This window comes from Mustela lutreola, chromosome 15 (assembly GCF_030435805.1).
Source record: "Mustela lutreola isolate mMusLut2 chromosome 15, mMusLut2.pri, whole genome shotgun sequence".
NCBI lineage: Eukaryota > Metazoa > Chordata > Mammalia > Carnivora > Mustelidae > Mustela > Mustela lutreola.
Genome location: NC_081304.1, coordinates 41,948,761 through 41,973,564, shown reverse-complemented (window position 1 = coordinate 41,973,564; position 24,804 = coordinate 41,948,761). Strand labels below are relative to the sequence as shown.

General features: G+C 38.5%; 1 protein-coding gene across 1 annotated transcript in view; it reads right to left on the bottom strand.

The window, feature by feature from the left end:
- Window positions 1–3,421: 3,421 nt before the first annotated feature.
- The window catches only part of NLK (nemo like kinase), a 170,553-nt gene continuing 149,170 nt past the window's right edge, over window positions 3,422–24,804 (bottom strand). Inside the window, exons 8-11 of the mRNA XM_059150511.1 lie at window positions 15,383–15,469; window positions 8,520–8,718; window positions 7,502–7,595; window positions 3,422–5,230 (exon numbers count right to left, since the gene is read on the bottom strand). Coding sequence (XP_059006494.1) covers window positions 5,176–5,230; window positions 7,502–7,595; window positions 8,520–8,718; window positions 15,383–15,469 — 435 coding nt within the window. The 3' untranslated portion in view covers window positions 3,422–5,175. The remainder of the gene's footprint in view (window positions 5,231–7,501; window positions 7,596–8,519; window positions 8,719–15,382; window positions 15,470–24,804) is intronic.

Sequence of the window (24,804 nt, the reverse complement as noted above, 5' to 3'; positions counted from 1 at the left end):
GGAAGATGTAGTATATTTATATAATGCAATACTACTCAGTCATAAAAAAGAAAAATCTTGCAATTTGTGACATAGATGGACCTTGAATGTATTACATTAAGCAAAATAAGTCAGATGCAGACAAATGCCTAATTTCACTCGTGGAGTTTAAAAACAACAATAACAAAACAAAACCTCATAGATAGAGAAAATAGACTAACAGTTAGAGAAGAAAGTTGAAGGCGGGCCAAACAAGTGAAGTGGGACAACTGTATAGTGATGGACAGTGACTTCACTTTTGCTGGTCATCACTTTGTAGTGTATACAGATGTTGAATTATAGAGCTGTACACCTGACACAAAAGAAAGGGTAGGAAAAATGTCACCATTTATGGGTTTGATTCTCAAAATATTTTAATCTTGAGAGAGGAGAAACTGGCTGTTAAGTTCGTTCGGCAAGTAGTAGCAGTCTCTTCAGTTCAGCCCTGATTTCCAAAAAAGAAAACAAGATTCAACAGCATCTAACTCATCAGCTAGGCACGTTTTATATTTTTTTATGGCATGTAATTTAGAACATATAGGTAAATGAATTTTTAAAAGATTTTATTTATTTGACACAGAGAGAGAGAGAGAGAGAGATCACAAGTAGACAGAGAGGCAGGCAGAGAGGGAGGGAGAAGCAGGCTCCCCGCCAAGCAGGGAGCTGGATGCGGGGCTCGATCCCAGCACCCTGAGATCATGACCTGAGCTGAAGGCAGAGGCTTTAACCCACTGAGCCACCCAGGAGCCCCAAGATAAATGAATATTAAAGAATGGAATGAAAAATGTGCACGAATTCTGTTGTGAAGATGGGGGTGAGGAGGACTCTGATTTCTGGCTTAAGTAACAGGGTGGATATGAAGCCCTGGACCAGGACTGAGGGGAAGCGAGCAGATGAACAGTGTACCCTGAGCCATTTTCTTTTACCTCTCCTGCCACAAAAGGAAAACCTGGCACTCTGATGCCAAGAGCACCACCCTGGCACAGATCCTAACCTAATGTGAAGAGGGGGCCTGGGCCAGCTCCCAACTCAGTTCCTCTTGCCCACAAACATACAATTCCTTTCTCTTCCACAATTTCTCACGATATGCTAAGGTTGGCCCTCGTCTAGGAAGGAGGGAAAAAGAACCACTATGGAAAAGTGAGAAGGATTTAATAATAAAGTTGTGTGGGAACCATTATTAATTTCAGTTTTTGACATGTCTGAGATGCCTATAAGATAATCAAGTGGAGATTACGGATAGGCACCTAGCAAAAAAATCTGGATCTATAGGTAAGATATTTGGGTTCATTCTATTATGCTCATTGAGAGCAGATGAAGTCATAAGAGGAGAGTAGCCAAACGTCAAGAACCTGTGGCTTCAGAGCATTAAAAGAAGCCAGGATTCAGGATGGATCCCTAGGCCAGGGAACCTAACATTGTGAGGATTAAGCAGAGGAAGAAGCCTGTACAGATTCTGGGCCCCAAGAAGGGAGAAAAACAGAGTGGTGTTACGGAAGCCAAGGAAAGACCATTTAAGGAAGGAGAGGTGGAGAGAAGACTCAAAGTGCTCATTTACTACCCATGCCCTTTCGATGCTCCTTAGAGCATAGCGGGAAACAGCTCCCCCCAATGTGGCCTTTATTTCAAAATTCATGCAAGTGTTGTATTCTATTCTTGAATATATTTTTGTTTTAATATAATAGTATTTTAAATGATATACCATAGAAGAAAAACAAAATAAAAATTCCAAACCTTATGAACTATCAAGAAATTACTTCCATCTTCTGGGTCTTATACCTAAACGGCAAACAAACTGTAGCTGATTAGAGCCCTAACGTATCTGTCCATACTGACTCACTGGCTGTAGAAATTCCCCATTTTTGCAATTATCAACAATTTAATTTATTTATTTTAAAAAATATTTTATGTATTTATTTGGCAGAGAGAGACACAGCGAGAGAAGGAACACAAGCAGGGGGAGTGGGAGAGAGAGAAGCAGGCTTCCTGCTAAGCAGGGAGCCCGATGCAGGGCTCAATCCCAGGATCCTGGAATCATGACCTGAGCAGAAGGCAGATGCCCAACAACTGAGCCACTCAGGTGCCCCACAATTATCAACAATTATAAATAAAAAAGCAGGGCACACATCCCTTGGTTAGCTTAGCAGGTTCTAGTGGGAACAGGTCAAACTATCTATCTGTGAAGAATTTGTTTCAAACTGTTATATGCGCAATTCATAATGTTCTCTTGTGATAAAAGCTAGTTTACTTGGGGCGCCTGCGTGGCTCAGTGGTTTAAAGCCTCTGCCTTCGGCTCAGGTCATGATCCCGGGGTCCTGGGATCAAGCCCCGCATCGGGCTCTCTGTTCAGCAGGGAACCTGCTTTCCTCTCTCCCTCTCTCTGCCTACTTGTGACCTCTCTCTCTGTCAAATAAACAAATAAAATATTTTTAAAAAAAAAGCTAGTACTATTGATATTAACAAGGTGTCCTTGTTAATTCTTGCACTCAATGGGTATTCAAAAGTTTATTGGATGAACAAACTTATGTGTATTAATTTATATGAGTTAGAATAGTCAATTCCCTCCATGTCAGGAAAAAAAATCCATTCATTTTGCTAAGTCAAGGAAAGATAGGGGGAAATACATGCCATCTACAAATTCAAGAGTCATGTTGCCCTATCTGCCACAGGGAAGGTATTCTGAAGTTAGGGAGTCTGGTGTCAGGTCATAATTACACCACCACGCAGCTGGGACTTCTTCCCCCCAACCCTTTAAAAAAATATTTTATTTATTTATTTGACAGAACAAGAGAGCACAAGGGGGTGGGGCAGCAGCAGTGGGGGAGGGAGACGCATGCTCCCTGCTAATCAGGGAGCCTGATGCAGGGCTCGATCTCAGAACCCCAGGATCATGACTTGAGCAGAAGGCAGATGCTCAACTGATTGAGCCACCCAGGCGCTCCAGCTAGGACTTCTTCCTTTGCTAGAACTACCTTTGGGTTGCCAGAGGGCAGGAGGCAGAAAGGAAGAGAAGGTGAGGTCAAGTCCCCAGCCACCTGTTTCATCCAGTTTGTTGATTTAATGTTTTTGTCTCCAGTGTATTGAAATTTGATCTCACATGAGAATAGGGCTCTTTGCTCAAAAAAGGAAAAAAAAAAAAGGCTTGAAAACCACTGGATTAGACTCTAAGGTCTGGAAAGACTTTCAAATTATATATGACTCAAAATATCTTTAATATTGCTTAACTAAGTTTTTGGTATATTTTTGGCAATGTAAAGTTTCTGGGAAGAATTTCAAAAACCGTAATTTCCTCAAAGATCAAAATAAAAATAAGAAAAATAAGAAATGTCTTAAAACTGCAAAATCAAGAATAAAAGCTGTACCGACGAGGAAACAAAAGAATTAAAAGAAAACGGATGACACATCTTTTTCAAATGTCACATTTAATGTTTTCACCACTGTACTTCAAATCTACATTGTACAAAGTGACCAGTAAGTGTGCCACGGTAATTGACCAACCTCTGAGATTGTACCTTTCACACCAGTGTCTTCTTGGGCTCTTTTGATACTAAACACGTTTCTCATTCAAGTGAATTGAAATGCTTCAGTTGGGTTGATTCTCAGGAGCCTCATAAAAAAAAAACAAAGATATTGCACCATCTTTGTTTAGTAATTCAATGTTTGTTTCTTTCACAGCAAATAATTACTTCATTGAAGTTAAAACTTCCAAACATAACTTATTAATAGTCTTCAAATTCAGCTCAGATCACTCAAGATGAAAATACTCTGCTAAATACAGATAACTTACAGTAACTTTAACAGTTAATTGTCCATAACACACACCAAGGTTTTTTCCTAGACCAATTTTAAGACGATCCATTAGTTATTCCTTGTACAGGTGAAAAACGATCTTCAATTTTCTTGTCTTTTTATTTTTAATATAAAAGTTGGAAGGGACATTCAAGTTTCAAGTCTCCACATTGAACTTAAAAAAAAAAAATAGTCATCATCAGCATGTGGAGGTAAACAAGCCAAGTTGTATAACTCCAGGAGGTAGAGGCCTTCAATTTGTATTCATATATACATATGCACAGAAGAATTCAGTGTTCCAACAGAAAAAAAAATTTGTCAAAAAGTAATAAGTTATTTACTACTGTGACATTTCAAGACTCCCACAGCTTTGCCTAAGGACACAAACACATTTGACATAATTCCCTATGTGCCTTTTTTTGTGGCTTTAAAATTTTTAAAAATTTGTTTTTGTCTTTATTTATTTATTTTTTAACTGTCCAGTGCAGGAAAAGTCTCACAAAATTTCACAGACCTAAAATGTGCAAGCTAGTTCTCTCTCTATACAGCAATGTTGGGATTCTTTTGAAATTAGCCCAGAAATGAATTATTTACACACATGAAAGATGCATGCTTGGGGGTTCTTTTATGTAAGAAAGAGCAGAAAAACTTCTAATAAAAATAGATTAAATATATATATATATATTTATACTGGGTAAGGAAAACAGAAGTTTAGTCTCTCCTAGTCACAAACTCATTCTCTCTACCCACAACATTGGATTTTAGACAGCACACATCACCGTCACGGCTCTAATGAGAAGCTAATTATAGGGCTTGATCATTAGGTGGCATGCCCCACCCCCCACCCCCCCAGGTGCAGCCACGATCAGCTCATGTGGCTCCATGATTGGTCGCAGGCAAGGTTTCTAGATTCTTTTGTTTTAGAAAACCCCAAATTTTCAGGAATGGCTCAAATATCAAAATGTACGACTGTCCTCTGTGTGTGTGTGTGTGTGTGTGTGTGTGTGTGAACAATCTCACTTCATTTAAAAAAAAGAAAAACAAAACAAAACAAAAACACAAAACCCCAAAATCCCAAATTTGGTTCAATTCTCTTTTGTTCTGAGGTGAGCCATAACAGCTGCACTAAATTCATAAAACATGTGCAACTCTGGGTAAAATATTTTTCTTCTAAAAGCACAACCACTTTACAAGATTAAAAGTCTAGTAACATTTCTAAATATTATTCATATCATACAAGTAGTGGTTGTTAATTTAAAACTTCATTAGTAAAATTACAGTACAAGCATGATTAACCTCCAGAATTGCAAATCCCAGACTCCAGTGGAAAGCTACATTACATCTTCAGTAGTACATTATCTTCCACCGTCACTCCCACACCAGAGGAGATGGGGGCATCTCAGACGGCTGGGCGACAGTGGAACTGGAAAAAAATGGAGACACAGTGAAACCAGGTGTGACACCACAAAGGGCAAGAGGATGAGTCAACGCTCTGTGTTTTCCTCTCTTCCTTTAAAAAAATTATAAAGTCCATTTCTGGATTTTTATTTAACTTCTCTAAAGCTGCATTTGTTCCAAATTGTTCATTCAAGAATCTGTACTGATAAGTGAGACTACAGTGATGGGCTTAAAGATGACAAGTCATTTACTCGAGGTGGGAGGCCGAGCATAATCCTCTTTTGGAAAGGGATGATGCCTGCCATCCATCTCAGGACAGTGATGAATACATGAGATAATGTAGGTAAAGTGCCTTCTACCGTGCCTACTTTGTAATATGAAGTAGGTGGAAGGTATTACAGTAATGTCTATAATCAACCAAGAAAATAACCTCAAGGGATGCAGAATTATCCATTTAAAAGCAGCCTCTCAAAATACAGTGACTTTAAGTGGGAACCTATGTGAATGAGCCTTACAGGCACTCTTTTAAGAAGTATGAATTCAACAGTAATGGATAATCATTTAGCATTTGTTATCCACGGATCAGTTTTCTCAGTTATTTCACGTATCTAATTTTGCTAACTAGATTATAAACTTGCGGGTGTGTGTGTAACCATTTTGCTTCCCAGGGGCTCAGGATAATGAATAACTTGCACCTGAAAGGTATTAAAACACATGATTGACTGGGTCACTAACTCTTAGGGGAAAATAATAAAGTAATTTTAAAGCACAGAAAAGTAAAAATGCAACCTAATTCCTTCTTTCCACAGAAAAATACATGGAAGAAATGAAAGTCAGTCTGATTAAAAAAATTCTAAACAGAAATTCTTGACCTTGATTTAATAACTTTAATCAACTTCAACATCATGTCAAGGCCAATTAAAAGGGAAGCAAGAAGAAGAGGGAAGGGGGAAGGCAGAAAGGCAGGTGGGGAAGAAAGGAGGAAGAGTGTGGCCTCCAGATCTAAATCCACCCTTCTCTGTCCTGCTTTGTGATACTGGAGCCAGACCCTACTCACAGTTATCCTTTGCCACCCGGCTTATGCTGGAAGGACACTGCAAGGCCACAGCATCAGGAAGCAGCTTCCCTTCTGGAGTGGTTTTCTGACGTGGAAGGCCCAGTTTTGTTCTACCCAAACTTTCTGGCAAGTTTCTCTGCAACCCAGCAGGCCTCTCTGAGGGACCAGTTCTGCCCACACCTTTTGCAAAGTTTCTTCACCACCCTCAAGCTGTGTGTGTTCTTGTGGCAGTCATATCCTCTACAAAGAGGTCCAAATTTTATTAGCCTTGGGTGGAGGGTCCTTCTCCAAATTCTTTTTTTTTTTTTTTTAAAGATTTTATTTATTTATTTGACAGAGAGAGATCACAAGTAGGCAGAGAGGCAGGCAGAGAGAGAGAGAGAGAGAGAGGAGGAAGCAGGCTCCCTGCTGAGCAGAGAGCCTGATGTGGGACTCGATCCCAGGACCCTGAGATCATGACCCGAGCCGAAGGCAGCGGCTTAACCCACTGAGCTACCCAGGTGCCCCTCCAAATTCTTAATATCTTCCTTGTTCACTCTTCCTTAGTCTAGAGGGAGTACCTGCTTTTCTGCATTTGCTACTTCAGGGCCCTCCAGAATCTTCTTATGCACCTTTTGGAAGTTAACCATCTTTTCCTAGTTAATACTTCTCACTACTAAATTTTCCCTGTTCACATTACTGGTGTGCTTTCTCCTGGCTGTACCTTAACTGATGCAAGGAATAGGGAAAAAGACACTGAGAAGGAAGGGACAGGGTGGGAGACAAAGTGAATGAGACCTGTCAGGTTCCAAAGCAGATTTGAAGCTCTTTAAACAAAACTCTTAGATAGGACACACCAGCATCTACCTATAAAATCATCTTGCCTGCATTATTATTAAGGTGGTAGGGATGGTAGTGGGAACCAAGATGACCACGTCTACTCTGAGGGCAGTGGCCGCCATGCTGCTCCTGCAGGAGGATCCCTATGCATGCGCACGAGCAGGGAGCAGAGCGGTCATCTGTGAACAAAACTGCCAAAACACCCCCGCCTCCACCACCCAATCAACCACCATGAAGCAGCATCAGTGTAGAAACCAATGCTCACATTTTTTACTTGCTTTTGACTAAAGCCAAAACTCATAAAAGAAACCATCTTTTTGTATTATCTAATCTAAATAAAAAGAGAAATATGCTGAATAATCAAATCACAATGACATCCTTTTAGTAACAAGAAAGTAAGAATTACATACATATAGTTACCTAATAAAGCTCTTAAAAGCAGCAGACTGCGGGTTGATGCAGAGAGGCACTCTGTTTCCTTTCTGCTGTTCCAAAATGAACTGGTGAATAATTTCTGTGGAGAAAACAAACATCATACAATCCATGCCAATCTGCAGGCCTGTGAGCACTGGACTCTCAGCTAACTGGCCAGCATCTGCAAACAGCATTTCCTACTGGCTTTGTGAGGTCAAGCACACAGATCATGTATAAGGCAGGATCCAGTGGAATTTTCCTGAAACTAAAGTGACAGTGGCTGCTAAACACAGGCAACTTCCCCACCTCCCTGACCAAATGGCATTTATATGGGTTCAAAACTCCATCCAAGGGAGGAGTAAAAGGATCTACAAATTTGAGAGTGATTCCACAGAGCTGGCCTTATGAATCGATTTTCTACATTGATGGTAGTTATTGCTCTTTTGAAAATCACTTAAAAAACCTCCACAGTTGTTTAGGTACATAGTTTTGGCCTGTTTACCTTGGTGACTACTCTCTTCTAAAATGCCCTAAAATGTCTAATATCATTCAGAATTTGGGGTGTCATTAACCTCCATCTCCACCCCAGCAAGAGATTGTGTCAGGGAGTTTTATGAGTAGACTATTGGAAATTCTCCTCTCTTGTGATCATTCAAGGAATGATTCCCTCAGTGGGTGTTTATCCTTCCTAAAATCTGCACATTATATAAAAAAGTCCAACGTGTTTCATTCAATGAAATTACACTGTGAATACATATTATCTGCTTTGAGTCTCACACTCACTAAATAAGTCAGTCTGAAAAGCTCCTCTGCCTGACCCTTCACTGGATGCAATATTAAATCTGTTTTTATAACACACATAGCTTTCTTGGCATATATGCCCTGGACAAACAGCTATATGCACGGTTGTAAAATACACATATGGAGGAACTTTGGTCACCATCCAGACTCAGTTTTTCACAGCCATATAATGGAAAATGTTATTATTCATCCTGCCTGGCCAAAGGCCAAAAAAGATACTCACCTTTAACCTGTCGAACAGAACTGAGGTTCTTCTCAAAAGTGTCATCAAATTTGGGATTGGTGATGGGCTCAAAGTCACTGGTATAAACTCTTCCAGTAGAGGTGGAAAAGCAACATTTACACATACACGTGTGATAGCGTAGTCGGCCTTCATCTAGGTAGGGGTGGGCTAAGGCATCCTTAGCGGATATTCTTTTGGACTGAAATCAAATTTAGAGACCAGCACATCAACACCACAGATAAACATGACTGTCCACACAGGATCTTTCATTAAGACACAGTAACTGCTTCTCACAGCTTATCCCTAATTTATAGTGTGTCTTGTATAAAGAGGGATGTCTGAACGCAGAGGCACGTTAATGCAGCAGCAGAGTGTATAATGTAGGACAACCAACCACGAGACACACCAGAAAGCATTTAGAAGTGACTCTGCTAAGATCCTGAAGAGTTCCTACCTTGAAATAGATATATGCATGGTCAAAAATGGCAAATACCATGACATTTAAATATGCAAAGCTTTGGAGGGGATAAGTTTACATTTTAAATAACAGTTATATTTTCTAAATGTGTTTCAGCATTTGGTAGAGATGTGATCACAGTGGCAATTTTACAAAGTTCCTTGAAACTTTTATTCTCTTAGAATGCCAACTGAACTTAGGGCAAAAGCCTATGGGGAACTGCTGGGGTCAGGTGGCAGATAAGGTCTGAATGCCATGTTTTGACAGCCAGCACCGTCTGAGTATCAGTGGCCTGTGATTTTCTAGCACTTCAGATCAGAATACTTGTAGTAGGTTCAGGTTTACATAAATCATAAAATCATTTCTCCATTAAAATAAAAACAACCCTGCTCCTCTTTTTAGCTTAGTGGACATACATGTACATTTTAAAGAATTTAAGGATGGATTCAGTACATAGTAACAAAAATGGACACTCTGTCCCACTTCACACACAACACAATTTAAAACAAAGGAAACCATTTGGTGCTCAAACCAAAAATAAATGGATCATCCTGACTGGCTCTGGTCCCCCAAATAACAAAATGTTAAATATTTCCTATAAACCTGGTTTCCCTAAAAACACTTCCATCTCTAATTTTTTGCTATGCTGATGTTAAAAGGCATGTCATGACTTTTTAGGATATGATAATCACAAAAGAAAGCTGCCGTCTATACACCATGAACAGACAAATGTAAACTTGCCAACCTTGGTTTTATTTCTTTCACTACCTGTCATATGGTATATCTGGTGATCCAGCCCTTCTGAAGCTTCACTCGCTGGTACTCTTAGCAAGTAAGCTTCTTTTTTTTTTTCTAAATGGATCCAGCTATTCCTAGAGGTTTCACTGGGATAAAGGTCTATTGTCAGAACCAAAGGAAACAAGCTGGCTAGGCAGTACATTGTGCCTGGGACCTGGCCCCTTGGGAGTCCTCAGTGACCCTGGCTGGTCTCATGTGAGGGACTAAGCTCCTTGGCTTCTGCATACTAGAGCTGGTTCTTGGACAAATCTATTTCTGTTTCTGACTGAGCAAGGCCAATTGTGAACACACAGGTGTTAGCAGTGGGTGAATCTGGGGCTTAAGTTTATCATCTGACCATTAAGGCATTTCCATCAGGTGGCAGATATCAGAAATTGGGTCCCTCTCAGCTGCCGCCAGCAGCTGGAATCTGGTTTTCCTGTTAGTTTTTTTTGTCTGTGGATTCTGATATTTCCTAAAATTCCAGAATGAGGTTTGAAAAGATTTTGGTGTTATCCCAATGACTGAGAGCATGTCCCGTGTTTGTACGTTCTGTGTACACCAACATGGGGTCCTCTGAAGTGTTTTACATAAGAGAAGTCTTTGAACAAAAAGTAAATCAAATCTTTAGCATGCAATCAATGATCAGCTTTAATTTTTCTAAATAAATTAATGTCTCTTTAGAACTTCTGCAAAGAAAGGAGACTGTCATTTTGTAAAGGGTATGAACACTGAAAAGAAAAACTGCTTTACTAAATTGAAAAAGGGATCACAAAATTACTCAGATTTTTCAATAATGTTCTTTGGAAGAAGCTAGTGGTGCTTAATTATGTCCTCTCTCTCTCTAATATGTATATATTATGTGTATGTATATATGTATATATTAGATATATATTAAAGATTATATATAATATATTAAAAGATTTATATATATAAATTTATATATAAAGATTATATATATATTAAAAGATTATATATATATTGAAAGATTTATTTATCTGAGAGAAAGCATGTGTGCGTGCATGTACAAGTTGGGGGAAGGGCAGAGAGACAGGGAGAAGCAGACTCCCTGCTTGAGCAACAGAGCCCGACTTGGGGCTCGATCCCAGGGCCCCAAGATCATGACCTGAGCCAAAATCAAGATTCAGACACCCAACTGACTGAGCCACCAAGGCGTCCCATGTTCATATAATATTCTTAATGACATATTGTACACACGTTGTTTAACTGATCAACATTTATAATAGATGTGGACACTTGTTTCTACCCTAGATTTTGTTGCTTCATCAGAATTGTGGCACTTTTAGTTCTCAATAGTTGATAAAAATTTCCATTTTACAAATAAAAAACATTTCTAAGCAAACACATTGATGTACTTCGTATACCTCTGAGGGGAGTTAATATATCATGTTATGAGATCTCTTAAAAAGCTAATGGGGCAAACTCCTATTCTAACTGGTTTTGAGAACCAATATCAACACATTAAAGACATATACAAAGAAATGAAAAGATTTTTAAAACACTATTCTTCTTTATGTATTAAATGTATTGGCTACTTTGAAATTTTTTCTTGCTAAAGTTGTAACCCATAGGGGTGCCTGGGTGGCTCAGTCAGTTAAGTGTCTGACTCTTGATTTCACCTGTGGTCACGATCTCAGGGTCCTGGGATTGAGCCCTGTGTCAGGCTCTGCCCTCATTGTGGAGTCTGCTTGTCCCTCTTCCTCTGCTCCTGCTCTTTCTGTCTCTGTCTCTCTCAAATAAATAAATAAATAAAATCTTAAAAAAAAAAAAAAAGTTGTAACAAAGATTAAATAAAGCTTTAACTGTGAATTAAAATAATATTTTTGGTTTAGCAGGTTACAAAGTAAAAAGCAAAATATTTCTCTTAACTTAAAAAAGTTTTAATATCTGGGGGCGCCTGGGTGGCTCAGTGGGTTAAGCTGCTGCCTTCGGCTCAGGTCATGATCTCAGGGTCCTGGGATCGAGTCCCGCATCAGGCTCTCTGCTCAGCAGGGAGCCTGCTTCCCTCTCTCTCTCTCTCTCTGCCTGCCTCACCATCTACTTGTGATTTCTCTCTGTCAAATAAATAAATAAAATCTTTAAAAAAAAAGTTTTAATATCTGGTATATAACTGTATAAGATAAAGAGGTCATATGGTATTACTATGCAAGGTGACTCTGGACATATCAGTCTGAGTTAATAGTTATAAATATTTTAAAATCTCTGTTTTCTTTTTTTTTTTTTTAAATCTCTGTTTTCTTTTTGATTTTACTGCCATGTACACATAATGCCATCACAATATTCTATAAGTTTTGGGATTGTTTTCTCACAAAAAGCCTAATCATTTAGAATTTAATTTTTTTCCACTGATTTTGCTGGTCAGATAAACTAATATCCCTTTGTGTAAGATTACAGAATTGCAAAATTATGTATTCAACATTAGATGAATGATAACAGGTAATGTGCTTTTATAAAGAAATTAGGTTTTTTTGGGCGCCTGGGTGGCTCAGTGGTTAAGCCGCTGCCTTCGGCTCAGGTCATGATCTCAGGGTCCTGGGATCGAGTCCCGCATCGGGCTCTCTGCTCGGCAGGGAGCCTGCTTCCTCCTCTCTCTCTCTGCCTGCCTCTCTACCTACTTGTGATTTCTCTCTGTCAAATAAATAAATAAAATCTTTAAAAAAAAAAAAAATTAGGTTTTAAAAAAATTTTTAGATTTTTTTTAAGAAATTAGTTTTTAGAATGCTACAATTCATAAGGACTTAATTTGTCAACTTAAATTTTAATCTGATTCTTAGTTAATATTAAGACCTTGGCAATAATTAATTTGAGTTAATAGTTGTTGGGATACCTGGACAACATAATTTTAATATACAAAAACTCTTCATTAATATATCATAGAGGAGCCATCATAAACAGTTAAAAGAGACGTACAAGTACCTTTGGGTTAAAGTACTATGTATTTTGTAAAGAGTATAAAAGAGTATGTGATAATAGGAAGATGTGTATGCAAGATAACAGATATATCTGGCAAGAGAAAAAAAGTGAATAATTTTGTCTAACTTCCTAATAATTATTGCTGTGCTTTAAAAATATTGCTTGTGGGCGCCTGGGTGGCTCAGTGGGTTAAAGCCTCTGCCTTCAGCTCAGGTCATGATCTCAGGGTCCTGGGATCGAGCCCCACATCCGGCTCTCTGCTCAGCGGGGAGACTGCTTCCTCCTCTCTCTGACTGCCTCTCTGCCTACTTGTAATCTCTGCCTGTCAAATAAATAAAATCTTTAAAAAAAAATAAATAAAAATACTGCTTGTAACTATTTATTGCATTTAGATAGAGTTTCTGGAGATTTGTTTAATGCCTTCACTATTTGAGTTAATTGTTAATTATACCTTTATAAACTGATTACTACAACCCGTCCTTTCCAACACTATTGATATTATTAGAATAAAAGAACCAGAGCCCTTCACCTTATCCTTTAGTGGCTTCTGGTTTCTCCTTATATTTGCCTAAAGGCTTCTACTACAAGCTAAGGAATTAAATTTCCCATGAGAAACATCACAAGAATCTCACTAAAGGACTGTTACACCAGGTACTCCTGACTACTAAATTCAGGACATAAACTTATGGGAACAGCTGGTATTATCACCACAGACAGCCATCACCTAGATTAAACCAAGTAACGAGTCAGGATTTCAGAATGTGTCAGTCCAAGAGCAGACACATGCTTAACCCAAGATCAGTAAAGTAATTAAATAATTATCTCACACTCACCGGACTAAATAAACTGATTTAATTATGGCTAATGTTCTATTTTTAAAGGATATTTTTTAAAACCTCATTTCTTTCTTCTTAATGTATCTCTAGCCCTCAATTTAACAAGTTAAAATCAGAAACACTCTTTAAAAACCTATTTCTAATTGAACCCTCAGAATTAGAAAGAAAAGAATCCTTAATTTCAGTCATAAACTAATAAAGCATCAGACCAATTTAAAAATGATTCTGTAAATAAATAATAATATATTTTGGTTGGCCTTGTTCTATAAGACAATGATAAAAATGGGTAAATATTACATGGGGTGCGTTAATAGAATTCTTTTTTTTTTAATAACCATGGAGTTATTTGCATAGGTCCAATATGAATTGATCCTCTTTTTATTTTTTTACCAGATAAACTTTACCTCTTTCTTATAGATAAACCTAATGTATAACTATGAACACACCAAAAGTTTCATTTTAATTAGGTGTGACAATCCCACTCTTAAGGAAAAAGGACATTTCATGTGTAGAACTGATGTCTAAAAGGCCTCCCAGGAAAAATGCCTGGTATCCACTCTGTGGCTTAGGAAATTCCAGCCTTAGAGCTGTAAAGATTAGGAATTCCTGGCAGGATAGGATCATTAATAATCATAGGATCTCGGAGAAATAGGATAGCTAAAAGCTCTAAGTACTGCAAGTAAAAGTTGGTACTGGTGAATCACGTGGTTCTTGGTTCCCAATCTTAACAGAATAAAAAGAGTAACATATTTCTGACACATAAACATAAAATTTAACCTCAGGGCCTTTATTATAATTTATTTATTATATATTAATATACAAAATATATTTGTTATATATTGTTTAGAGGCATACAGAAATGACCTCTGAAGCTTGAAATTCATGTGGTTCTAGTTTTGTTAACCACAAAAGATATATAAAAAATATGTAAAAGGTCTTTAGGTATTAACATCTGTTTTATAAATAGTTTAGCTATGTAGATAGGCTTGCCAAATAAAACAAAAAAATCAAACTAATGACACTAAATCACTAGCTCACTGAGCAAGTGATGTGCTAGAAACTGTCCTCAATGGTAGAAGCTTGGCCACAGGGAGGGGGTGCAGAAACAAGAAGGGCCACGCTGTTCTGCTTCCCATATCATGGGCACCTCACAGGCTGAAGTAAACAAATGGAAATCAAAAAATAGACACCAAATGAAGAAAAAATTCAGTCCGTCCCCTGCAATGCAGCTGTTTTCTCATTATGAACATACCAATGTAAATTTCATAAATGGTACTCTTGTGGTTTTTCCCTCTTTAAATACCTGCTGTGTTTGTACTTGAGGAATTCTTATACTCTCGGCAAGTAGGATGTTCTTTTCTAAATGTTTTCCTTTTTGAGTCTTCTTTGGCAATAGTTACCAGAACAGAGATGAGTAATAAATACTCTTTGGATGAATAGGTAAATGAAGACCTGAACTTTGTCCCAGAAGAGTCAAGACTACAAATGGCATTTGATAAAGCTACCATCTCAACCACCAAACAAGTCAACAGTTCCTTATGCAATATAATGGGCAGATTTTTTCCAAGAATGTTAAAATTCCTTTCTCCTGATTTACCTTGGCGTCAAACTCTTTTTTCAAATCCTGAGATAAATAAGGATGGTGCAGTTCCTTATCTCTTTTCACCTAGATGTTTATGTGTTAATAGCCAAACTTCTGTGCAGTGAGTGAGCACAGTGGTACACACAAAACTGGGGACTGAAGTTTATCTTTGAAAAGTCATTCTTTACATTGCTCATCTATTTAAAGCCAGGATGTTTTTCTTAGAACACATGTATTTTTAATTCATTAAAACAATATAAAAATAAACACTACTTACTGGATCAAAGACCAACATCCTGCAAAGGAGATGAACAGCTTCATGTGTAGCCTGGCTAGACAGGGTATAAAGTACAGGAAGAGATGGCTGTAAGAAATGAAGAATTAAAATATGTGAGTCTCTGTGTACATAGATACAGAATAGAGCCAATTTATTACAAGTATCCAGCTCAAAAGTTGTGTGCATATACATATAACCTCAAAGGGAAGGGGTATTCCCCTCATTAACCAATCTTCAGAAGCAGAAACTGTCACTGACTTCCAGTAGAATATTTTATATTGCAGGATTACCTATTGTAGGTTAGCTCACAAAGGAGCCTGCAAAAAATGAAAGCTAATCCTGTAAATATGGTGCTCCTGTTAGTCTTATACTGTAAATGCTCAGGCAAGAAGGGAATACCAAACATGCCTGGGACTGGGAGGCAAAAATATTTAAAACCACAGGTACGTGCAAAGTCAAGCATGGAGACTGTGCATGTGAACTCTGTCTTACACGTCGCCTATTTCCAACAAAGCCACATAATAAAAACCCAGTAAGAATAGCAGCAAGGTGTCTCAGAATCATCGCGGGAGAATTATTTACCTCATAGAAGTTTTCTGCAGGATCAAGGACTAACAGAGATAAGATGAGATGAGGCTCTAATTCACTAACTGATTGGATAAATCAACATGTGAGAATCCCAGTATTCTTAAGCACAGAAGGAGATGACTGAACTAAATGATCTCTGAAGTTCACTTTAGCTCAGAAATTATAGGAAACTCGATAGGATTATGACAGAAAAAGCTATATATGCACAGAACCCATTTACAATAGGCACTCAAATATTTGTTTGCCAATAGAGAAGTATTTCTTGTTAAAAATATGTAAGTCTGTGGTAGTCCTGAAATTATCTGCATTAGTCAAGGAGTGGCATGTGGAGAGTGTGGAGGTTTTGATTTACATATTTCCCCTAACAATTTCTTTATTGTGTAAAATGAAGTAATTTATATTTTTTTAAAGATTCTGATTCTTGGTTTGATGTAAATAGCTGGTCCTTTTCAATGGTTAATGCAGGTTAGCAGCCAAATTTCAGCCAATTCTTACTGACCAAAATATCTCACCATAAGCAAATCTCTTCTTTCCACTTTAAAAAAAAACTATTTAAAAAAAATAATTTTTAAGATTTAATTTTTTTAGTGATCTCTACACCCAACACGAGGCTCAAACCCATAAACCTGAAGTCAAGTGTCGCATATTCCATCAACTGAGCCAGCCAGGAGCCCCTCCTTTCCACTTTCTAAGTGAATCTAGTGTTATAGATGTTATAGCATCTATAACATCTATGGATGGTGTTATAGCTTAAGGTCAGGGTCAGGGTCAGGAACACTGAGATGAATACTAGAACAGGTGGGTTCCAATTCTAACTTTGCCATCACTACGGCCAAGTAAGTTGCTAAAACCTCAGCCTTCTCTTCTATTAGATTGTACTGGCACAGATCAGCCTACTGACCCAAAGCATTGTTAATCATTTACCATCCACAAAATGCCAGGGCCTGGGTTAGATGTTAGAGTAACAAAGATAAATATTGGGTGTTGCATGGGCAAGGAAAACATATGAACAAACAGTTCTAGAGGAGGGAGAATAGAGGACAAATTAGAAGGCAAAATTTGTTAAGACATGAGGACAACTGGATACATGAGGAGCTTGTGAAAATCAAATGAGTGGATGTTAAGGTAACCTGAAATTTTACACCCTCTCCCATCTTATCTTTCTTTATAGAATTACATCCTAAAAAACACACTAAAAGTAAGGCTAAGTTTCACCACAGCCTGGAACCATCATCTTATGTTTTCTCCTTTTCTGTGTTGCACGTTCAGAAGGGACACAGAGAAAAAGAAGTCAGTTCTGTTATGCCAATACCTCTCCAGAAGGATAACCACTAATAATTTAGTTCCTAGCACTGGCTCCATGGGAAAGATGCTGTACTAGAGATGCCAAATATCTAATTCTATTTTCTTCCCCTCTAATTCATCAGCCATTATGGTTGAACCCAGCTGGGCACAATGTATCAGAACTAGATAAGAAGTTCATATTTCTCAATCAAGCACAACAGAATCCATTTGAATGAAAAAACAGAATGCTTAGAAATATGCCCTAAATACTTCATTTGGGAAAAAGTTTTTGTCAATTCCCTCAGCATTCACAGACATTACTTTTTCCCTTCTAAGACATGCCAGGCCATTTTCTGTTCGTTTTGCAAGTTTATAAGCCACGTAGCAATGTAGGAGTGAGTGGGCGCCAGTGCTGACTCATGAGGATGGGAAGGTTTATAAAGAGTCCTCCATTGGGCGCCTGGGTGGCTCAGTTGGTTGGACGACTGCCTTCGGCTCAGGTCATGATCCTGGAGTCCCGGGATCGAGTCCCACATCAGGCTCCCAGCTCCATGGGGAGTCTGCTTCTCCCTCTGACCTTCTCCTCGCTCATGTTCTCTCTCACTGTCTCTCTCTCAAATAAATAAATAAAATCTTTAAAAAAAAAAAAAAAAAAAAAAAAAAAAAAGAGTCCTCCATTAATGACTATGATTAACTGTCAGTGAAATGAAGCAAGGATGAGCTTCTGGACCTGGGTGAGGGGCCCTAAATGATATGTCACAGTCATCATAAGCCAAGGGCAGAGTGCTGGTCACCACAATAGAGTTGGCTAGGCTGGCTTGGCCATTTGAGTCCTGTCCTGTAAGTTTTTAGCCAGTGGAAAAAAAGCTGTGATCATCAGTCAGCAACGTTAATTAAGTATGCACAATGTGCAGTGCACTATATGGTGAGCACGCGGGGATTATATAAAAGAAATCCCGACCTGAAAAATAATTAGTTTGAATTGAATGAACTCTCTAACATAATCTATTAAATGTAAGATACGGTTCCTGTCAGGAGACAGAACCATTTTCACTTTAATGAAAATATTACATGTATTTCTGTCACAATTAGTTGGAGCAATCTGAAGAAAAAGGAAAATCTAAACCTTATAAGAGATGAACAAAAGGACTAAGGGCTGGTAATAGACTTTTCAATCCTACCAGTAAGTCAGTGCCTCAAAAAGTATCTACTTTCTTTTCTTCTTTTAAATATTTCATTATTTTAGAACAAGTGAGAAAAGGAGAGGGGGAGAGAGAGAATCTCACACAGAATCTGTGCTGAGCGCAGAGCCCAATGCGGGGCTTGATCCCACAACCCTGAGAAGATCCTGAGATCATGACCTGAGCTGAAATCAGGAGCTGGCGGCTTCACTGACTGAGCCACCCAGGTGCCCCATGTATCTACTTTATTTTTTTGTTTTATTTTTAAAGATTTTATTTATTTATTTGGCAGAGAGAGACACAGTGAGAGAGGATACACAAGCAGGGGGAGTGGGAGAGGGAGCAGCAGGCTTCCTGCTGAGCAGGGAGCCTGATGCAGGGTTCAATCCCAGGACCCTGGGATCATGCCTGAGCAGAAGGCAGACGCCCAAACACTGAGCCACCCGGGCGCCCCTCCCAAGTATCTACTTTAAAAGATACTTGGGTCATGACAACTAAGATTGCATTCATCCAAAGATTCTGAGCTGTAGAAAAGAAACAATAAAAAAAAAATACAGAATATCACTCCCTCTTCACTCATAAATCAGATTTCAATCTCTCAATTCCAAGGATGGGCATGTGACCCAGGCCTGGCCAATCAAATGAAATATTCCCCTGAACACCTCTGACTGACTCTGGGAAAGATACAGGTTCTAAAACAGAAGATAGCCAAGGGACTGGCTAATCCAACACACACATACCCACCCCAGTCCTCTTCTCCTTTACCTACCTTTATTACAGAAGATAGGAAACACTCATTTTTTTTTTTTTTAAGCTTGTTTAACATCTGGGAGGTTACATATTACACAGTTCTAGACAATGACATAGAAGAAGAACCTTGCTAGGCAGGCTTCTGGGAAAATATCCTTTCCTAACATAAGGGACAGCTACCAACTAGTGCTCCCTCTTTCCTCCACTTTCTTGCTTTGAATGTGAATATGATTTCAAGCTACAGTCATTTTGTGGCCAGGAGGAGATAAGCTAGAGGGTATGAAATCAATATTCTACAGATGGCAGAGCAGAAAGAAAGAAAAAAAACCCTGGGTCCTTGATGACGTAAAATGAGCTGCTATACCAGCTCCAGCCTGCAAACCTCTGGGCTTCTTGATATGAGGAAAAAATGAACCCCTATGTCTTTAAACCATAGTAAGCAAGATTTTCTATTGCTCATAACCAAACATATTCATAACTGAATCAGAGACCTTCCAAATATTTTTCTAGATCTGTTTGAGAAAGTTCTTTCCTGAAGGATTGATATGCTAGTAGAACATAGGTCTGGACCACTGGTTGCATTTTTACAAACACACAGGGGAAAAGAAAGTTTGTCTGAAAATGAAGCCAACACACAGGAAAACAAAATAGAGAAGAATCAGATTCCTGGCTCGGAACATCACTTGACTACTTAAATCCAGCAAAGACTGAATCAGCTTTAGATCAACAACTTCATATGAAAAGTGCTATGAACCAGTAAGTTCCCTACTTTGCTTAAGCCAGTTTTAATTGAGTTTCACCGAAGAGTGCTGACTGATAAACTGTATGTGAGTATGTGTGTGTGTGTGTATATACATATATATATATTTTTTAAAATAAGATTTTAATTTATTTATTTGACAGACAGACATCACAAGTAGGCAAGGGGGCAGAGAGAGAGGGGGAAGCAGGCTCCCTGCCGAGCAGAGAACCCAATGTGGGACTCAATCCCAGAACCCTGAGATCACGACCTGAGCCAAAGGCAGAGGGTTAACCCACTGAGCCAACCAGGCACCCATGGGAATATGTATATTAATCAACCACACAAGAAAATTAATTTGAGACAGTAATCTGTACTCTAAGAAAATAGCCAATTAGATCCTCCTTTTGTATATGTATGGTTGTATTTTTTAAGAAGTCCCAACAAACAACAGAACATATTTTTGTTTATATAAATATATATAAATAAATAAAATATGTCTGGGAAGATATTCTCACATTAATCTAGAGGTGACTGGGACAGTATGGGGGTAGCTATGGATGACTAACTGTAAAATTTTTATTTTACATATACTCACATTACTTGCATATGTATAAGTGAAATTAAGAAAAAAAAATCTGCTGTGAAAGTATATGTGTCAGGCAGTGTATACTGGCTAAGAACGTAAGTTTTAGAAGTAGAAAAACCTACATTTGAGATCTGGCTTATGACCTTAAGCTTTTTATTTGACCTCAGTAATCCTTCATCTCCTGTTTGTAAAAAGGAACAAATGGTATATTATAGGGCTGTGAGGATTTAATGAACTAATGTAGTGGTTGGGACAGTGACTAGTATATAGCACACTTCTAAATATTGTTAGAAATAATTATTAATAGTAAAGATGGCTATTTCCATCTAACTTTAAGTAGCTACTTAAGTGGGATCTACTTGAAAAAAGTTTTTCTTTTTATAGTCCAAACTCAAAAACTTGTATTGAAATTTTAGAAGTATTCCTCATGAGTTTATATATAGTTTATCTAACTCCTATATCCAGTAATTTAGTATAAGTACAGTAAGGTATATCTTGCCTTGGGAAGACCTCCAATAGCTTAAGCAGTTTCATTAAGAATTCTGAGTCCTGGGTGCCTGGGTGGCTCAGCGGGTTAAAGCCTCTGCCTTCAGCTTTGGTCATGATCTCAAGGTCCTGGGATGGAACCCCGCATCGGGCTCTCTGCTCAGCAGGGAGCCTGCTTCCCCCAACCCCCCGCCTCTCTCTTCCCCCACCCCTCTCTGCCTACTTGTGATCTCTGCCTGGCAAATAAAGAAATAAAAAATTAAATAAAAAAAGAATTCTGAGTCCTTTCTAAAAGTTAGAGGCTTTTTCTCTGTGCATGCATTTTTATCTCATTTAATTAGTAATGTGTTAATACAGCTTATTCTGCCTTGTTCATATAGTTATCTATAAATTTATCTATAGGTTTTTGTAAAGAACTTTCAACATGGTAGCACATAAAAAGGACTGAACCTTATCTAATGCCTTTTCTGCATCAATTGAGATAATCATGATTTTTCTCATTTAAAATGTCAAAATACGGGGCGCCTGGGTGGCTCAGTGGGTTAAGCCGCTGCCTTCGGCTCAGGTCATGATCTCAGAGTCCTGGGATCGAGTCCCGCATCGGGCTCTCTGCTCAGCGGAGAGCCTGCTTCCCTCTCTCTCTCTGCCTGCCTCTCCATCTACTTGTGATTTCCCTCTGTCAAATAAATAAATAAAATCTTAAAAAAAAAAATAAAATGTCAAAATACATTATTAGATTTTCTGTAGGTGAATCGTCTTTGGATCTCTGGAACAAACTCCATTTGATCATAATGTTGTATATATTAAAAAAAAAAATCACAAGCTACAGCTATACCATGTTAGGGTGGTAACTTTAACCGGTAATATTTATTAATATTTATTAAATGTTTAGAATGCCAGACACTATTCTATGCTTCCTGGCATGCACTATCTCTTTATCATCATAACAATTTAACGAGGTAGGAACCATTTTTATTCCCTTTTTATAGAAGAATGAACTTAGGCACACAGAGATTAAATAATTTACCCAAGATCACAAAATGAGTTACCAGTTGACGCAGGATTCACATTCAGTCTGTCTGAAAACTGTAGCATACAACTCCTGGGACACCAGCAACATGCTGTGCACTGTGCTAAGCCTGACACTGCCACCGCAGCCTGCACTCTTCATCACTACAGACCAAAGAAATAAACGAGCATATATCTGGTGTGGGGCACTGAGCTAAGAACTATGCTCTTTGCAGAACAGTCATCATGTACAGAACTACACAAGCTATGGTGTCCATACTGGATTTGGGACCAAATTCATCTTTTAAAGTTAAAAAAACAAAACAAAACAAAACCAAGTGGCTACATACCAATATACTTGGGCATGGGTATGTATGTGTCTTCCGATCTCAGCTCTAAACAGGTAGAACATGAATGGAGATACCTTCAAACAGCTGCTAACAGGCCAACAAGAGGCATAAAAGATAAGCATCATGGGGTAAGGGAAGGAATAGAGAGTGGAAAGGGGAAAAGTAGAGTCTGAATGATGGTCTAAGTAAAGAGCTTCAAGGGTCTGCTAACCTTTCTTGAGAGCACTAATGGTATACAGATCAACTAGCAAATGTAGATGAAAACCTAAAGTTCTAAACTGGGGAAAAACTGGAACTAAGTAATATGTTAAGTTCATTTACCTTTAATTACATATGGTAGGCATAACTTACTCTATACCAGTCTACCTGGGTTACTGCTCAAAGACCATGAACAGTTGACTCAGGAGACCATTTCTAGCCCTGGTTAAAAGCATCTAAAGATAAGACTTAAAAGTTTTGGGGTACTTGTATGGCTCAGTTGGTTAAGCATCTGCCTTTGGCTTAGGTCATGATCCTGGGATCAAGCCCCATATCTGGATCCCTGCTCAGTCAGTTTCTCCCTCTCCTTTTGCCCTTCCTCCCTGCTTGTGCTCTCTCTCTAATTAATAAATAAAATCTTAAAAAAAAAAAAAAGACTTTAAAGTTTTGTGCAAAGTGTATCTAGCCTTTGAGGAAAAATGGTCACCTAATTTGTTTCCACCCTACCAGTCTTCTCTTCAAAACCAAAATATTCTAGTAGCTGATTTATATTTAGTGGTAGCTGTGGTGCTCTCTTAAGACCATCACACAAGGGTGCCTGGGTGGCTCAGTGGGTTAAGCCGCTGCCTTTGGCTCAGGTCATGATCTCAGGGTCCTGGGATCGAGTCCCGCATCGGGCTCTCTGCTCAGCAGGGAGCCTGCTTCCCTCTCTCTCTCTCTGCCTGCCTCTCCATCTATTTGTGATCTCTCTCTGTCAAATGAATAAATAAAATCTTTAAAAAAAAAAAAAAAAGATCATCACACAAAACTTAATAATAAACAAAATAAATTCTAAGAGGCATTCTTGTTAAGAGGCCGGTTCATGTAAAAATGTGAAGGAAAAAATTCTGCTTAACATCTTAACCTACTTAACTAGTTAAATAAACATAGGACTTTAAATTTTCCTTTCTTCCCTCCTTTGTTTTATTTATTTATTTATTTATTTTTAAAGATTTTATTTATTTATTTGACAGAGAGAAATCACAAGTACACTGAGAGGCAGGCAGAGAGAGAGGAGGAAGCAGGCTCCCTGCTGAGCAGAGAGCCCGATGCGGGACTCGATCCCAGGACCCTGAGATCAAGACCCGAGCCGAAGGCAGCGGCTTAACCCACTGAGCCACCCAGGCGCCCCTCTTCCCTCCTTTGTTTTAGACAGTAATATGATACTTAACTATTTTTTAATTAATTGAAAATTTAAGGTTTTTACAACTAACAGATTTTTAAAAATTTTCTAGAAGGAAAAGGACTCACTTGCCAGGAATGCTCAAAGGAGAACACAGATACCTTCGGTGCAGTATGTTACCATTTTGGCAGGGAGGGAGGAAGGCAGGGAAGAAACTCCTTAGGAAGCCTTGCTCTCTCAGCTGCACTTCAGCAGCTCTGACACAAAGGATTAATTAGCTGGCAACCATTAGCAATAGTTAAAATTCCTCTAGAGATGGAAGGGTGGCACCAGGGTATGTGATCTTAATCACATTTCATTACTGGCTACATTTAGCCAGGAAAGATTTACTGACCTAAGGTCAGGGAAAGAGGAAAATTATTTTGCTAGTTCCAAGGACACATTTACCATGAAGTATTGATAAATTACTTTAATATTCCTGATAATGGCCAATAAATAGAACATAATAGATCTTTTGAGTTCCTTCCATTAATACAGAACCTTCCTCCAGGATAAGACTTACTGTGTGCTCTTCTAAGAGAATTAGGGCTCAAATTATTTCACAGTTTATAAACTAAATACAAAAGAAAGATATAACCAACAGGGGGTTATTTAAAATACCAGCATCCACATCTCTGTTTTTCTAGTTCTGACTGGTTTTAGAAGAGAACACACTTAACCCATTGCCCCCCCCTATGATGTAAAAATGGGAGCTTTGGAGTCACACTGGAATTAGAGAGAGAAACTGCAGGGGCAAGGCACAGGCCCTGCCTAAATATCTGGCTGCTAATTTGAGAGGAGTATCAAACTCTTGTCTGTCATTTGGTCATTCAGATTAATCAGATGTAATGATCAATCAGAGCATAAAAATGACTATATTTTTAAAGATTTTATTTATTTATTTGACATAGATCACAAGTAGGCAGAGAGTCAGGCAGAGAGAGAGGAGGAAGCAGGCTCTTCGGCTGAGCAGAGAGCCTGATGTGGGGCTCGATCCCAGGACCCTGGGATCACGACCCCAGCCAAAGGTAGAGGCTTTAACCCACTG